At 38.0% G+C, this 18595-nt stretch overlaps 1 protein-coding gene across 10 annotated transcripts in view; it reads left to right on the forward strand.

Moving 5' to 3' along the window:
• Window positions 1–18595, forward strand: part of HERC2 (HECT and RLD domain containing E3 ubiquitin protein ligase 2) — a 243305-nt gene that overhangs the window by 191624 nt on the left and 33086 nt on the right. For all 10 annotated transcript variants that reach the window (XM_072795339.1, XM_072795287.1, XM_072795295.1 and 7 more), the window contains 6 exons: window positions 15285–15392; window positions 16219–16350; window positions 16777–16935; window positions 17018–17136; window positions 17697–17822; window positions 18282–18437. In XM_072795339.1, coding sequence (XP_072651440.1) covers window positions 15285–15392; window positions 16219–16350; window positions 16777–16935; window positions 17018–17136; window positions 17697–17822; window positions 18282–18437 — 800 coding nt within the window. The remainder of the gene's footprint in view (window positions 1–15284; window positions 15393–16218; window positions 16351–16776; window positions 16936–17017; window positions 17137–17696; window positions 17823–18281; window positions 18438–18595) is intronic.

The raw sequence follows: 18595 nt of genomic DNA on the forward strand, positions 1-18595 counted from the left end.
TGGTAACCTTAGTTTCTTCCTTTATTTTTTTTTTTTTCCCTTTTTCTCAATAATCAATCTGTTGAGGAACCTGGGCCTTTGACATTTTGGGCTTCCCTGCAACCTGGATTTGCATACTCTTGCTGTACTTCAGCCTGTTCTTCAGCCTCGTCTTTCTGCAAATTTGCCCTGATTCAGAATTCCAGGTAGTTCAGTCCCATTGGCAAGACCATTGGTGATTATGACCTAGCATCTAGAAGTACCTGGTGCCTCTTGTCTTTCCATATGTGATGTTAGCAGCTACTGATGCTGATGCTTGGAGCCTGAGGCCATTACTCCACTGGGGTTGAAAACACTGCTCTTCTAATGGCTTCATTTCTTTCTTACTTACATACTTTATAATACTTTATATAGAGGCACCAGGTACTCCCAGATGCTTTAGTTGGTTACCCAGCGGTGCTATTTGCATAAGCAAGAAGGGATTAAAAGCTTACGTTTTTTTTCCTTCTATTTTTATTTTTAAGAGGATGAATTGTTTCCCTATCATTCTCTGAAGGTGACCAGTTAGTTTTTTCCTTTTATATCATTGTGAACTCATGGATTTTAAACTCATTGTGAATGATGGGCTTTGATAATTGTGATTATGATCCTATTGAAACTCAAATGATCTCATCTCTAGACATCAGGAACCTCTTCAGTTTGTCTCTGGAAATGACTTTGGTGGTCCATTGGTAACCTCTGTGCAGTATGATGTGACATGATGCTTTAGGCTTGTCATATAGTTCCTGCCCTCCACCTGGAATCTTCCTTTGGTGACTTTTAGTGGTTATGGCATTTCAGATTACTGGGCTGTTATTCTATTCTGTTCCTAGATCTTTTCAGTGACAGAGATATGATGAATGGTTGGGCAGTCCACTGACTGGCTTTTTTCTTTTGAGTCTATACTGATATATTAGTTCAATCAGAACTGCAAGATTTCTACTTTAACCTCTGCTGTTACATCTGTTTTCTTCTATACTGAAAATCCTCTTTAGGGGATAACAGAATTAGAATGACTAATAGTTATTCATTTACTTTATCTCAAAACAACGGACTCAGGATTCAATTCTTGTATAAACATGAATAGAGTTCCTGAAAATAGTTTGAAAATTTTTTTGGCCTATGCTGACTTCTTCCTTCCAACTTTATTAACATGATTATACTTATGTTTACCAAAGCATAATAGCTATTATATACAATCCTTATGTTGAATCTTCATTTAGTCTTAGTTTTACTCTGTTTAATGCTTCTTCTAGCCCTTTCTCTCTTATTTCATTAGGATTGACTGAAGCTCACTTTCTAGTCAGTTATTCAGCAGGGTTCAGAGGATAGGAGCCCTGGGATCATTTGTCCATGACAGTTTGTGCCCAAACTTGAAAGTTAGCTTTTCTTGGTAGTAAGTCTTTGGATCACATATTCCTCCCTTCTGATAGTGTGATGGTAATAATCTATTTCCTCCCTGTATATGCTGTACTTTCTTTCAGTAATTTTACTAGAATATGTTTTCATGTTAGTTACTGTAGGCAATATTCAAAGATAAGGGATGTGTTCCTTTAAAATGTAGTTTTAGGTTTTTTTCTGTGTATTACAGTTTTTATAGTTTGTATCCTTTAGTTCTCTCATGGACATGTGGTCATCATTGTGTTTTGGATATCTTTTAGAATCAGTGTTTACCACTTCTCTCAAATACCTTTCTTTTTCTTCATTTCCTCCTGTTTGTGTTAAAGCACCATCTGTTGTGTTCATTTGCTCTTATGTTCTTTCTAGTTTAGTCTATATTTTGTAATTTTTTTTGGTAATTTTTTACCGAATCTTACTATTTAATATTTTGGTTGTCCTAATTCTAGCTTACATTGTTTCTTTCATATTTTGATAATTTTGTGAATTGTTAAAAACTTTTTTAGAAGTGGTAGATTATTGTGGTAGATTATTGATTTTTTTTTTTTTTTTTTGGAGGGCACATCTTTCTGGCCTGCATTCATTGAAGGGATGTTATTCTGTTTCTTATTTTCTCTTTTTTTTTTTTTTTAAATTTATTTATTTATGATAGTCAGAGAGAGAGAGAGAGAGGCAGAGACACAGGCAGAGGAAGAAGCAGGCTCCATGCACCGGGAGCCTGACGTGGGATTCGATCCTGGGTCTCCAGGATCGCGCCCTGGGCCAAAGGCAGGCGCCAAACCGCTGCGCCACCCAGGGATCCCTTATTTTCTCTTTTTAAAGGTAACTTTGTATTGGATTTGACCTTGATACCTTTATCTTGCTCATTTTTATGTAAAAATTTTTTTCATGACTTTTAGAAAAGTTTTCTTAACTTTAAGCTATTACTTTTTCATGATAGAAATTTAAAAAGCAAAAGGTATTTCTACTGAGCATATTCCTACCATGAGAATCTGGTGTTTCTCTCTTACTTCATACCCACTCCACCAGCAAATCTTAATCATTTCTACTTAAAAAAAAAAACTTAATTCCAATATAGTTAACATATAGTGTTATATTAGTTTCAGGTGTACAATATAGTGATTCAACAATTCCATTCATCTCTCATTGCTCATCACAAGTGCACTCCTTCATTTCCATCACCTATTTTACCGACCCTCTGACCCACCCTCTCTCTGGTAACCATCAGTTTGTTTTCTGTAGTTAAGAGTCTGTTTCTTGATTTTTCTCTTTCCCTCTCTTTTTTCCCTTTGCTCATTTATTTATTAACACATATAAGTACAATCATATGGTATTTGTCTTTCCTGACTTGTTTCACTTAGCATTGTACTCTGTAGCTCCATGTATGTCATTGTAAATGACAAGATTTCATTCTTTTTTATGGCTGAGTAATATTCCTGTGTGTGTGTGTGTGTGTGTGTGTGTGCGCATGCGTGCACAAACACACACATATACTACATATTTATCCATTCATCTATCTGTGGACACTTGGGCTACTTCCATATCCTGGCTATTTTATTTTATTTTATTTTATTTTATTTTATTTTATTTTATTATTATTTTTTTAAATTTCTTATTCATTTATGATAGTCACAGAGAGAGAGAGAGAGAGGCAGAGACATAGGCAGAGGGAGAAGCAGGCTCCATGCACCGGGAGCCCGACGTGGGATTCGATCCCGGGTCTCCAGGATCGCGCCCTGGGCCAAAGGCAGGCGCCAAACCGCTGCGCCACCCAGGGATCCCCTGGCTATTTTAAATAATGCTGCTATAAACATCAGAGTGCATGTATCCCTTTTACTTAGTGTTTTTATATTTTGGGGATAAATACCCAGTAGTGCATTTATTGGATCGTAGAGTAGTTCTGTTAACTCTTTGAGGACCCTCTATACTGTTTTCCAGAGTGGCTGTACCAGCTTGCATTCCCACCAACAATGCAAGAGAGTTCCTTTTTGTCCACATCCTCACCAATACTTGCTCTTATATTTTTGAGTTTAGCCATTTTCACAGGTGTGAGTGATACTTCATTATAGTTTTGATTTGTGTTTCCTTGATAATGAGTGATGTTGAGTTGAGTTTCTTTTCATGTGTCTGTTAGCGGTCTGTACCTCTTCTTTGGAGAAATGTCTGTTCATGTCTTCTGCCCATTTTTTTTATTGGATTATGAATGTTGAGTTTTATAAGTTCTTTATATTTTGGGTACTAACCTTTTATCAGGTATGTCATTTGTAAATATCTTCTCCCACTCTATCGATTGCCTTTTAGTTTTGTTGATTGTTTCCTTTGCTGTGCAGAGCTTTTTATTTTGATGGAAGTCCCAATAGTTTATTTTTGCTTTTCTTTGCCTCAGGAGGAATCTAGAAAAATGTTGCTTTTCTGATGTTAGAGACATTACTGCCTGTGCTCTCTTTTAGGATTTTTATGGTTTTAGGTCTTTTATCCATTTTGAATTTATTTTTGTGCATGGTGTAAGAAAATGGTCCAGTTTTGTTCTTTTGCATGTAGCTGTCCAGTTTTGCCAACGCCATTTATTGAAGAGATTGTCATTTTTCCATTGGATGTTCTTTCTTGCTTTGTCGAAGATTAGTTAACCATAGAGTTGTGGGTCCATTTCTGGGTTTTGTGTTCTCTTCCACTGATTTGTGTGTCTGTTTTTGTGCCAGTTCCATATTATTTTGATCACTACAGCTTGGTAATATAACTTGAAGTCCAGAATTGTGATGCCTCTAGCTTTGTTGTTCTTCTACATTGCTTTGGCTATTTGAGGTTTTTGTGTTACCATATAAATTTTAGGATTGTTCTAGTTCTTCAAAAAATGCTATTGGTATTTGGATAGGGATTATATTAAACCTCTAGATTGCTCTGGGTAGATAGATTTTAACAGCATTTATTCTGCCAATCCATGAGCATGGAATGCCTTTCCATTTCTTTGTGTCTTGAGTTTCTTTCATCAGTGTTTTATAGTTTTCAGAGTACAGGTCTTTCATCTTTTTGCTTAGGTTTATTCCTAGATATCTTATTATTTTTGGTGCAGTTTTAAATGGGACTGATTCTTTGATTTCTCTTTCTGCTGCTTCATTATCAGTGTAAAAAATGCAACAGATTTCTGCATATTAATTTTGTATTCTGTAATTTTACTGAATTCAATTTTCCATTCTAGTAGTTTTTTGGTGGAGTCTTTAGAATTTTCTTTCCTTTTTTTCTTTCTTTTTTTTTTTTTTTTAAAGATTTTATTTATTTATTCCTGAGAGACACAAAGAGAGACATAGGCAGAGGGAGAAGCAGACTCCTCACAGGGAGCCCAGTTAGGGACTCGATCCCAGGACCCTGGAATCATGACCTGAGCCAAAGCAGAAGCTCAACCACTGAGCCACCCGGGTGCCCCAACTGAGCCACTCAGGTGTCCCTCTTTAGGATTTTCTAAATAGAGTATTATGTCATTTGCAAATCAGAAAGTTTTACTTCTTCCTCACCGATATGAATACCTTTTATTTCTTTTTGTTGTATGATTGCTATGGCTAGGACTTTCAGTACTATGTTGAATACAAGTGGTAAGAGTGGGGGCACCTGGTTGGCTCAGTAGGGTAAGCATCCAACTCTTGGTTTCGGCTCAGGTTATGATCTCAGGGTCATGGGATCTAGCTCCACATTGAGTTCTGCTTGAGATTCTTACCCTTCTCTCTCCCCCTCTGCTCTTCCCTTCACTTCCCCTCCCCCACACCCCTGTCTGTCTGTTTAAAACCCCACTTTTTTTGAGAATGGACATCCTATCCTTGTCCTATTGCTGACCTCAGGGGTACAGCTTTTGGTTTTTCCCCATTGTGTATGATGTTCACTATGGGTTTTTCATATATGGTGTTTATTATGTTGAGGTATGTTCCCTCTAAACCCACTTTGTTGAGGGTTTTTATCATGGATGGATGTATTTTGTCAGATGCTTTTTCTGTGTCTGTTGAAATGATCATTTAAAAAAAAAATCTTCTCTTACTGATGTGCTGTATCATATTGATCGATTTGTGAATGTTCAACCACCCTTGGATCCCAAAATACCACTTGATTGTGGTGAATGATTTTTTTTTTTAATGTATTGTTGGATTCAGTTTGCTAGTATTTTTTTGAGGATTTTTGCATCTGTTTATCAGAGATACTGCCCTATAGTTTTCTTCTTTTGCGTGGTGTCTCTATCTAGTTTTGCTATCAGGGTAATCCTGGCCTCATAGCTTGGAAGTTTTCCTTCCTCTTTTATTATTTGGAATAGTTTCAGAAGAATAGGTATTAACTGTTCCTAAATGTTTGATAGAATTTGCCTGTGAGGCTAACTGGTCTTGGATTTTCATTTGTTGGTGTTGTGCCCAAGATTGCGAATCCGAGAAAACCACCAAGGAGCTGACACCGATGCAAGTACATGAGGGTTTATTAACAAGCTTGAGCTTGGGTCCAAGTATACCCAACACAGCGGAGCAGGGACTTGGACCCTGAGGTGGGTTACAGCTGGGTTTTTATGGGCTGGTCTAGGGGTAAGGTGGGGTTATTCAGTAAGGGTGGGGGTGAGAATCTCCAGTAAAGAGGTCTCACAAGCTCTTGCTTCCTTATTCTGATAAGGGCATGCTGTGTGATTTTGCCTGTAGCCGAGGTAAGGTAGAGTTCAGTACCTGGTCACAGTGGCCTGGTCACAATGGCCTGAGATGGCTACCGAAGCTACAATGGCTATACTTGTGCCAATGTTAAACTTGAATGGCCCTAGTTTTCTCGGCCTCCACAGTTGAGAGTTGTTATTTTGTTTTTTTTTTAAAGATTTAATTTATTTGAGAGAGAGCGAGAGAGAGCATAGACATAAGCAGGGGGAGTGGCAGAAAGCAGGAGAAGCAGGCTCCCTGCTGACCAGGATGCCGGATGTGGGGCTTGATGCCAGGGCCCTGGGATCACGACCTGAGCTGAAGGCAGATAACCACCTGAGCCACCCAGGTGCTCTCCTGTTGGGAGTTTTTTGATTACTGATACAGTCTCCTTTCTGGTTATCAGCCTATTCAAATTTTCCATTCTTCCTGCTTCAGGTTTGATAGTTTATATGTTTGTAGGAATTTATCCATTTTTTCTTGGTTGTCTAAGTTTTTGGCATATTGTCTTTCATAATATTTTCTTACAGTTTGTATTTCTGTGGTGTGGTTGTTATTTCTCCTCTTTCACTTGTGATTTTATTTATTGGGGTCCTTTCTCTCTCTCTCTCTCTCTCTCTCTTTCTCTCTTTCTCTTTGGTAAGTTTGGCTAGAGGTTTATCAGTAATGTTGATCTTTTCTAAAAACCACCTCCTGGTTTTGTTGATCTGTTCTTTTTTTTTTTTTTTTTAGTTTCTGTATCATTTATTTCTGCTCTAATCTTTAATATTTCCTTCCTTATGCTGGTTTTAGGGTTTGTTTGTTCTATTTCTAGCTCCTTTAAGTATAAAATTAGGTTGTTTCTTTTCTTTCTTCTTGAGGTAGGCCTCCATTGCTAGAAACTTTCCTCTTAGAACCATTTTTGCTGCATCCGAAAAGTTTTGAACCATTGCGTTTTCACTTTCATTTGTTTCCAGGTACTTTCTGATTTCTTGGTTAACCCATTCATTTTTGTAGCATGTTATTTAACCTCCATATATTTGTGTTCTTCCCAGATTTTTTCTATGGTTGACTTCTAGTTTCATAGCATTGTGGTCAGAAAAGATTATGAATGGTATGACTTTGATCTTGAATTTGTTGAGACTTATTCTGTGGGCTAACATGTGATCTCTCCTTTTTTTTTTTTTTTCATGTGATCTCTTCTGGTGAATGTTCTGTGTGCTGCTGAAAAGAATGTGTCTTCTGCTGCTTTAGAATGGAATGTCTTGAATGTATCTGTTAAATCCATCTGGTTCAGTGTGTCATTCAAAGCCACTGTTTCCTTGTTGTTTTTCTGTTTAGATTATTTGTCCATAATAATCTAAGTGGGTTGTTAAAGTCCCTACAATTATTATTATTATTACTACCAATTAGTCCCTTTTATGTTTGTTATTACCTCTTTATGTATTTGGGTTTTCCCAATTTGGGTGCATAATTGTTATATCTTCTTGATGGATTATTCCCTTTATTATTATATAGAGTTCTTCTTTGTCTCTTGTTATAGACTTTGTTTTAAAATCTGTTTTGTCTGATATAAGTATTGGTGCTCCAGCTTTCTTCTGACATCCATTTGCATATAAAGTTTCACCATCCCCTCACTTCAGTCTGCTGGTATCTTTAAGTCTGAAATGAGTCTCTTGTAAGCAACATATAGATGGGTCTTATTTTTTTATCCACTCTGTCCCCGTATGTCTTTTGATTGGGGCATTAGTAGTCCACTTACATTATTGATAGATACATATTTATTGCCATTTTGTTACTTGTTTTGTGATTGTTTTTGTAACTTTTTCTCTGGTAGTTTTCTTTCTCTCATGGGTTGCTGGTTTTCTTTTGTGATATAGTTGGATTCCTTTTCTTTTTATTCTTTGCATATCTATTACCGGTTTTTGATTTGTGGTTAGTATATAACATTTTCTGCATATAGCTGTCTGTATTAAGTTGATGATTGTGTAAGTTTGAACCCATTGTTTATTCTTCTCTCCCCCAATGTTTCAGGCGTCAAATTTTACACTTTTTATTTTGTGAATCCTTTGATTGATTTTAGTTGTGATGTTTGTTCAGCCATTCTTTGGGTCCTTTTGTGGGTTATTTGCTCTGATATGAGTGTTATCTAGTTTTATCTGTGGAGTGAATTTAGGGTCCTCCTACTCTGTCATCTTCCCCAGAAGTGCCTATTTTTTCTGCTTTTAAAATATATTACTAACTCAGTCATTTCTCTCCAACTGCTGGCCTTTCTGGGCCCAACCAGCTGGTCTCACCCAGTTTATTATACGAATACCACATACTAGCTGGCTGACCATGTATCTACCTCCACTCCTAATCTCCTGTGTGCTCCAGAATCATCTCCTTACAGGACATTCGGAGATACTCTCTTAAAATCACCTTGAAAACCATCTCAATCAGAATATACTGGTCCTCTGCTTAAAACCCACCAATATACCCCTGTAACTTAAATAGGAAGTAAACTTCTGACTGTGATCTGTATGACTTTACATGAGCCCTGGTATCCTCTTTAATGTATTCCTTCCTCCCTCCTTTGTCTTTCTTTCCTGGCCCCTTTACATCATCATCGTTGCCAGCCCTGTAGTATATTCTAGGTTCTGGCTTTTTGTCTCACTTTGTATTTGCCATCCGCCTGAAATAGTCTTCTCCTAGGCAATTACTTATAGATTTCTGATCATATCTCCCTTGTTCAGATAATCCTTTCTGGTGTAACCACCATATGTAGAAACGGCCTTTCCCCAATCTCATTTCATACTCTTCCTTCTTCATAACAGTTAGCACCCTGTGACATTTAACAGACATCTTCTGTTCCTTACACTAGAGCAGAGACTGGCTAAAATCAGTTACATACAAAGGGTGAGAGTGGAAATCCTTTCCTTGTTTCAATAAGGTGAACATGTTCAGTCTGTCAGCATTATGTCCATTAACTATAGATTTTTAAAATTTAAATTCACTATGTACAATTTCTACAAATGTACATAAAGTACATACTTAGTTTCAGATGTAGTGTTCAATAATTTATCAGTTGCTTATAACACCCAGTGCTCATCACATCATGTGCTTTCCTTAATGCCTGTCACCCAATTATCCCATCCCTCCACCCAACCTCCCGTCCAGCAACCCTCAGTTTGCTTCTTATCGTTAAGAGTCTCTCATGGTTTTTCTCCCTTTCTGATGACTTTCCCTTCAGTTTTCCCTCCTTTACCCTATGATTCCCTGCATTGTTTCTTATATTCCACATATGAGTGAAACCATATGATAATTGTCTTTCTCTGATTGCCTTATTTCGCTCAGCACAATACTCTCTAGTTCCATCCACATCGATGTGAATGGATAAAGATATACACACACACACAATGGAATATTACTCAGCCATCAGAAAGGACAAATACTTAGTGTTTACATTGACGTGAACTGCAGATTTTTTTCATAGATGCTGTTATCAGCTTGAGGAACTTTCTTTCTGTTCCTAGTTTCGGGGGTAGATTTTATGAGTGGATGTTAGATTTTGTCAAATGCGTTTTGTGCATTTTGTTGTTTACTCAATATAGCATATTGCAAATACCATGCTTTTAGTATTAAACTCACTTTGCATTTCCTGAACAAATCACAGTTGTTCACAATTATATGTTGCAGGATTTGGTTTGCTAATATTTTGGTAAGGATTTCTGCATCTATTTTCATCAATAGTATTACTTTGTAGCTTTAACTTTGTATTTTATAATTTATTTATTTATTTATGTAGCTTTCCTTTCCTGTGATAGCTCTGTCTGGTTTTAGTATCAGGACAATACTGGCCTTAATAAATTGGGTTGCAAAGTGTTTTCCTCCCCCTCTGTTCTCTGAGTTTGTGTTGGATTGGTATTATTCTTCCTTAAATAGCTGGTAGAATTCACTAGTGATGCCATCTGGGCCTAGGCTTTTCTTTTTGGGAAGATAAATCTTGTCAGATGTTCTATTTCTATTTTAATCAATTTTGGTAACTGTCTTTTTGGAGTTTGTTCATTTCATCTAAGTTATATAATGTATAGTTATTTATAGTATGCCTCACAACTCTTTATATTTCTATAGGGTTAGTTGGTTCTAATGAAACAACACACTCCCATGTACCTCCTTTACTTTCAATACTCAACACTCCTTCACTTCTGACACCAGATGTGTGAGTTTTCCCCACACATCAAGCAATTCTGTGACACCAGATGGCTGTCCTAAAATTTAAATCCTGACACCATCTACCTGGAGATAGTGTCCGATCACACAGGTTAAGGGCTCAGTCCCACAGCTTCAGATGTCAATCACAAATCTAGATCATCACCTGTGCTTCTGACTGAATTGCTACAAATCAGAGGTTTCCCTGGCTACCTTCTTGGGTTTGATTAATTTGCTAGAGCAACTCACAGAATTTAAAGAAACAGTTTCTTATGTTAACTTTAAAAGCAAAACAGCAAGTGGATTATTTGAGAATAACATAGGAATTGCAGTTTGGCACAAGCAAATCATAGCAAAAGCTATAGATAAATTCACAGAACAAAGGAGAATTATTCTCTTTTATAGAGGAAAGGGGAGAGCTTCAAGGGGCTCTTATAAACAACAATTCCATTGGAGTAAACTACATATTCAAGTGTAATGGCTTTTCTTTGGCTGAGTTGTGATAGTCTTATTGGCTGGGCTATTACTGGAAGAGTAAAAAACCTTGCTTCCTGCTGGGGTGGTCATGTACAATCTTTTTCCTATTGGGAATGCAGGATACCTCTCTTCCTGTGGCAGTCTACAATTGATGAAGAATTGGCCTCTCAACTTCATTTGAAATGAAGTGTCTTTTATTCAGCTTCACACTTAGGTTTACAGTTTATTATAAAGTATATTATAAAGAGTGCAGGTGTATAGCCAGATGAAGAGCTACAGAGGATGAGATCAGGAAAAGGTATGAGTACAGGAGCTTCTGTGGAACTGGGGTGCACCACTCTCCCAGCATGTGGAAACTCATCAAATCTTGCCATTTAGGAGTTTTTATGAACCTTAACCTATAATACCGCCTCCACATTCCCTCCCTTTCCCAGAGATATCTTGGTGGGATTGAAATGTCCAGCTTTCCAGTCACTTGGTCTTTCTGGTGACCAGCCCCATCCTGAGGTGATCTAGGGACCCCATCTTAAGTTAGCTCATTAGCATAACCTCATGCGGGCTCTAAATGACAAAAGTTACTTCTTACAAGAAATTTCTAGGGTTTTAGGAGCTCTGGGCCAGGAATGAGGACAAAGACCAAATATAGAACCTATTATAGCATAGTATTGATGTCCCTTTTTTTTTTTCTTCCTGGTTTTTGATCATTTGTGTCTTCTATGTTTCTGTCCCCTACCCCACCATCAGCCATCTTAAAAGCTTATTTTGTTGATCTTTTTAAAGAACTAACTTCTGGTTTCATTGATTTGGTTTTTCCTTCAGTTTTTCTGTTTTTCACTGATTTCTACTCTAATCTTTATAATTTTCTTCTACTTTTGCACTCTACCTAGTACAATATGTTTTTGCTTTTTGTTTTGTTTTGTGTTTATTTTTTTAAGGTGGAAGCATAGGTTATTGAGACTTCCTTTCTAATAGAGTTTGAAGTGACAGATTTCCTTCTAACCTCTGCTTTGGCTATACCCCTAAATTATGATAGTGCTGTGTTTACATTTATTGATCAGCCTAAAATACTTTGTAGTTTTCTTTTTGAGATCTCTTGTTTGAACCATGGATTATTTGTAAGTGTTAAGTATTTGGGGATTTCCCAAATGTCTTTCTCTTTGTGATTTCTGATTTATTCCATTGTAATTATACAATTATGATTTTATTCATTCAGTCATATGTTGAATGATTTCATATCTTTTAAATTTATTAAGACTAGTCTTTTTAGTGTTACCATTTTAATTCCTATTGATTTTCAGCCACTTTAAGTATTTGCTTTAGGGATTAAAATATACATTTAAATTTATCATAATTTACTTCATGGTAATACCTTAATTCTGATAAAGCATAGTAACTTTGCTCCAGCACAGTTCTATTTCCTCTTCTTCCTTCTTGCTGTTATTGGCATATATATTCATTATATGTTACAAATTTGTGCAACATACTTGTAACTGTATGTGTTACGTGTGCATGTATATGGTATAATACTGCATTATGCCAGGAATTGCAGACTTTCATGTCACAAAATCTTATTTTGAATTTTTTCCCCAGCCATTTGATAATATACAAACTATTCTTAGTTCACAGGCTATGCAAAAATGGGTGAGATGATGTGGCCTGTCGGCTATAGTTTCCTTAGCCCTGCTTTAGGTAATCTTTTAAAAATATAAAGAAAGAAAAGAAATAAAGTACTTATCCTATCTTTTAAAATACATATTTCCCATTTCCAGGGCTCTTTTTCTCTTCTCATGGAATCATGTTTCTATTTGATATCATTTTATTTTAGTTTGAAATACATTAAATGGTTATTCTAAAGCATGTTTCCTAGTAATGAATTCTCTCAGTATGTGTTTATCTGGGAATATTTTAGTTTTGCCTTCACCTTTTGAAGGATAATTTTGCTAGATATAGAATTCTTAGTTGATAAGATTTTTTCCCTTATAGTGTTTTAAACATGTCCTCCCACTGGTTTGTGGCTTCCATTGTTTTTCAGGAGAAGTCAGCCATTTATGATATTTTGTACTTCTAGATGTTTTGTGTCTTTTTTTCCCCCTTGCTTTTTCTTCCCTCTCTTACTGCTTTCATGATTTTCTCTTTGTCTTTGGTTTTCAGCAGTTTCAGTATAATGTGTCTGGGTGTGGATCTCTTTGTTTATCTTACTTTGGATTTATTAATTTTGAAAATTGTAGATTAATGTTTTTCATCAAATTGGGGGGTTTGGCTGTATGTGTTTACTTTTTCTGCCCCCCTTTTTTCTCTTTCCTCTTTTTTGGGAGGAAATTCCTATTATATATATGTTTGTATTCCTTGACGTCTCCTAGGTATTTGAGACTTTGTTTATTTTTCCTCAATCTTTTTTCTCTCATTTTCTAGATATTGTAAGATAGAAATTATACAGTCTTCAATTTGACTGGTTCTTTTTTATGCCATTTTTAATCTGCCATTTTGCCCATCTAGTAAATTTTTCATTTTGATTATTACACTTTCCGACTCAGAAATTTCCTTTCAGGAGCACCTGAGTTAAGCTCAGTCAGTTAAGCCTCTGCCTTTGGCTCGAGTCATGAACCCAGGGTCCTGGGATTGGGCCCCACATTGGGCTCCTTGCTCAGTGAGGAATCTGCTTCTCCCATTCCCTCTGCCTGTCACTGTGCCTACTTGTGCTCTGACTTTCTGTCAAAGAAATAAAAATCTTAAAAAAAAAAATTCCTTTTAGTACCTTCCTCATAGTTTCTCTCTATTGAGATTCCACGTTTATTAAATCATTGTTGTCATGTTTTCCTATGTTATCTTTTCGTTCTTTTTTTAAAAATTTTTTTAAATATTTATTTTAATTGCTTTAAAGTTGTTTTCTAAACCTAGCATCCAGACTATCAGAGTCCACTTTTATTGACTGATTTTATTCCTGAGTATGGCTCACATTTTTCAGTGTTTTTGCATGTCTCAATTTTTTGTTGAAAAACAGACATTTTAGATAATGTATCATCTGGATTCTGATTTTTTTTTTTTTTTTTTAAGATTTGTAATGACTGCTGGGTTATTTTTGTTGTTTTGTGTATGTATTTGTTTTATAAATGCCTGGAATTCTCTGAAAGCTGTTTTCTCAATAGCATATAGCCTCTGATGTCCTGGCTTCACTCTTCTCATTTTTGTTTTATAGTATGACTTCTAGGGTTTGTTATGCTCAAGCCTGTTGGTCTCCACTTCTGCTGTTGGATCTCACATGTGGGAGCAAGAAGGGCATAGAATTCAGTGTTTTGGCAGTTTTCCTGTGAGCGTGCATCCCAGTTTTTCCAGGCCTCCATGATTCCCTCAATAGTCCTTCTGTTCTCTCTGTATTTTATGATTTTCCTGTTAAAATTCTGGCTGGTTCTGAGATCTGATACCTAGTGAAACTGGGCTCTCAGGCCAGTGGAGATGGAGGCTTTCTTATTGATCCTTTTATTGGCAGTGTCCTTGGCATGCATTTTTTTGTTCCCTTTTCTGTATCAGTCAGCTTCCCCTGGAGGCATGGTCTCATCCTAGTAGAACTGTCCTCCAGCTTAGATAGAAACATATCCAGGCAAGAACACCATAGGCACTCACTGTCTATAGGCAGTTTTTCCATAAATAAATTCTTCTCAATTTGTTGTTTGCCTTTTATTTTCAGGTCCCTGGGATTGTCTTTTATAAAATTTTGTAAGGTTTTATAGCTGCTTTGAAAGAGGATTTGCTAACCTCTTCTCTCCACCATAACCTAGGTCCTGTCCATCATTAATTCTTTTGTAAGCTGACATGTCCCAAAGAAGACTCTAATGCTAAATGTTTGATGAATATTTCAAATGGTATTTTTTTTCATGAAAGACACAGAGAAAGGCAGAGATGCAGGCAGAGAGAGAAGCAGGCTCTAGGCAGGGAGCCCAATGTGGGACCCGGTCCTGAGACCATGGATCACGCCCTGAGCCAGGAGCAGGTGCTCAACCGCTGAGCCACCCAGGCGTCCCTCAAGTGGCATTTTTAAGAAAGATTTTTTCTATTTGCTTGAGAGAAAGAGAACATGCACACAAGCAGGAAGCGGGGCAAAGAGGCAGAGGGAGAAGTAGACTCTGCCTACAGGGAGCCTGATCCGGGACCTGATCCCAGGACCCCAGGATTATGACCTAAGCTGAAAGCAGACACTTAACCAACTGAGCCACCCAGGTGCCCCTCAAATGGCATTTTAAATGTATGTGTATAAGGGTAGTAAAAAAGCTCAGTCTGGCAATGAAAATTCACCCAGAACTGAGAGGGCAAAATGAATTGGTCAAGCAGAAGTATCCTCTTGGGCTTTCCATCACAGGTGAAGTCTTCTGTGGGAGACAAGGTGGGAGGAAAGGTGTGTACAGTCTTAGATCCTTGTCTTTGAGTCAGTTCTTTCTGCCTTTCTGTTTTTCATTAGCAGTTAAACATTTTAGTCTCACTGTTCCTGTGTGGGTGTGTTGTGACTTATGACCTTGTCTGTGATATGTCAGTTGGGAATAATCACTGTGTGTTTTGTGCTCACTTGACCTCCAGGTGCAGAAGGACTCAGGGTGGAGTTTGACCGGCAGTGCTCTACAGAGAGGCGCCACGACCCTCTCACGGTCATGGATGGTGTCAACAGGATTGTCTCTGTGCGGTCAGGTGTGAAGGGAGGTTGAACAGGATGCTGCTTGCCTTCATAAAACAGAACTGTTAATTTACTAAACAAAATGCTACTGCCTCACTCTTAATGTGACACTTAAGGAAGGGACTGTAAGCTATTTTGCTGCACAATACAGTAGGTTTTATCTATCTCTTCCTAGTACTTTCAAAATATATAATTATGCTAGTGGTTTGTGTACCTCATCAATGATGGGTGGGATTACAGGGTAACTGTTGGGTTCTTGGGACACAGGTTGTCTGGGAAGCTCAGTTTCACCCAGAGAGGGATGGTACTGTAAGATACGTGGGAGTACCAGGCTTTTGCAAGGTAAAGGTTGATGAATGAAAAAGGTCCCTAAAAGGACTTAATTTATAGTTGATTCATTGAGGGCTGGGCTCAGGTTTTTGTAAAACTGCACCCCAGTGAGAAAAGCTGGGGCTCTTTCTCCAGTTTCCTGGGTAACTGCCATTATATAAGACCTTCCCCTGGAAACCTCTCTGCAGCACACACCCTCTGAGTGTGTGTGCTGGCTGACTCTGCAGTCCTCTCACAGTGTGTTGTACTTGTGTGTGAGTGTTTCCATCAGGGCAGTGCTTAGCTATCCTCGGTTTCCCTAGTACTTGGTATAGTGTGTATGGAAGGACAATATGTATTTTAAATGTTATTCACTAGGAGTAGTGTGAACTCAAATTTGGGAGAACTTGGGTTGGAGGAGCCATCTGTTCTTCAGATACTGTGTGAATAATTTTGCTTTGTATCCAAAGAAGTTTGTGTTGATCACACAATGGAGTGAACCCAACCCCAGGGCATACTTTTCTCTACTAGGCCGAGAATGGTCCGACTGGTCCAGTGAGCTACGCATACCAGGGGATGAGTTGAAGTGGAAGTTCATCAGTGATGGGTCTGTGAATGGGTGGGGCTGGCGCTTCACAGTCTATCCCATCATGCCAGCTGCAGGTAAGTGAGGGAGCTCCCACCATTCAAGTCTTGATGACTTAAGCAAGGTAGACATACAAACCATTTTCATTTAGTACTTTGTAGTCGGCCTTCTCCTGTTGTGTTGGGAGCCAGCCCTACCCAAGGCCCCACTGCAGTGATGATCAGAACTGCCAAAGAGCCACCTCAGCAGTCCCTTTGTTAGGATGTTAGCAGTGCATAATCTAAAGGGAAAGGAGTTATTGCTGGTTGCACTTCTTAAGCTGTTTAATTTTCAGATAAAATGTCAATGTACAGAGTGTAGTTATGTGACATAGATAGTGACAGTACCATAGGCAGCCCTCTAACCATGGCATGAGGTCCACTCGGTCAAATTTGTGCAGGTCTCCTTGTGGGGTAGCCCTCATGCTGTCCAACATGGGAACATTTACAGTGCTCATTTCTCAGGCCCTAAAGACCTCCTTTCCGATCGCTGCGTCCTCTCCTGTCCATCCATGGACTTGGTGACATGTCTGTTAGACTTTCGGCTCAATCTCACCTCAAACAGAAGCATTGTTCCTCGCCTTGCAGCGTCGCTGGCAGCCTGTGCACAGCTGAGTGCCTTAGGTAAATAGCACCTTTATTATCATGTCTGTTGTACTTGGGAAAAATGGTCAAGCTTCTGTTATTTTCTGTCTGCTCATTTCAGCTGCCAGTCACAGAATGTGGGCCCTTCAAAGACTGAGAAAGCTGCTTACAACCGAATTTGGACAATCAATTAACATAAACAGGCTACTTGGAGATAATGATGGGGAAGCAAGAGCTTTGGTATGGAACATTAAATTACAGTTTATAGATGTTTGGCTTTTGGGATAAAATGTTGCTTGAATAATTTAATCTTTTAAATCAATGAGAAGAGTTTGGAAATTCTACATAAGAATAAGGCCACTTTTGTCTCATCTAGACTCCTTTATGTTGCTCCATATACTGAGTGCAGGTTGGCCTGTGATTTTTGGAAACAGATGTGTCAATGGCTTTGAGCATAAGATTGTGTCTGTTGACTTCTCAAGGAGTCTGGTTCACAACATCCCCTTTATTTTGCTCTATGAGGTACTTATTATTAAAAGGATACTTGATCTTCACCATCTTAAGAGATGGAGCTTTGTAGGCCAGAAAGGGACCAGTTCTCTGTGAGTGGCTAATACTGAAATCAAGACCAAGCATCCTGAGGTGAATTTTCAAGCTCTTGTTATTAAACATATTTGAAAATATCAATACACATTTTTTAGAGAAAATAGTACCAACATAACAAAACATTTGACTCACACAAAACACCTCCTCTACACTTTGGATTGCTTTACCATAATGTATTTTTGTTGTTTTCTTAGAGTTTTACAGGTAGTGCTCTTGCTGCTTTGGTAAAAGGCCTTCCAGAAGCTTTACAAAGGCAGTTTGAATATGAAGATCCTATTGTAAGAGGTGGCAAGCAGCTGCTCCACAGTCCATTCTTTAAGGTAATGCTTATCTTAATATGATGAGAGAGCTGGTTGGCTAGGAGAGCCCAGAGAGTGGTCATGTGTAGTGCATAACTTTTCAGGTCTCCTTGAGAACAGGTGTGTATTGCTGATGTTAAATATGAAAAATGTCCATAAATGTCTATGTGACCTAATCCCTTAATACTTTAACCAAGTATTAGTGTACTATGAGATTCTTGACTTAGGCAGCAAGTATTGTAGTGGTTGTCAGATCTGAGGTCCTGTGTGTCAGGGGCATAACTAGGGGCTAAGTAGGAATAATCCACATCATTGGTGATAGTAAAATACTTGCTTGGGACATGGCCTGGAGGAAGGAGATCTTGAATGAAGACTCACAGAAACCCTGTAATGTGTCTGTCCTTAGTATGCAATGTTGGTTAAGTAGAACGTTAGCTGTATTTCTGAGCTTCCTTGTGGTGTTAATTTTTGGTTGCGCAGGTCCTAGTAGCTCTTGCTTGTGACCTGGAACTAGACACTCTCCCCTGCTGTGCTGAGACGCACAAGTGGGCTTGGTTCCGAAGGTATTGCATGGCGTCCCGTGTTGCTGTGGCCCTGGACAAAAGAACACCATTACCACGACTTTTTCTTGATGAGGTATTGATGTTATTTTGAAATCACTTTTGGAATGTAAAAACATTTTCCTTACTCAGCTGTGGTATAAAAAAGATAGCAATATTATGAGACACAGTAACATTCTCTTACAAAGTAATAAGTAAAGAAAGGACACAGGTGAAAATGAATACATTGTGAAT

The sequence above is a fragment of the Canis lupus genome, chromosome 2 (genome assembly GCF_048164855.1).
Source record: "Canis lupus baileyi chromosome 2, mCanLup2.hap1, whole genome shotgun sequence".
NCBI classification, from domain to species: Eukaryota; Metazoa; Chordata; class Mammalia; order Carnivora; family Canidae; genus Canis; species Canis lupus.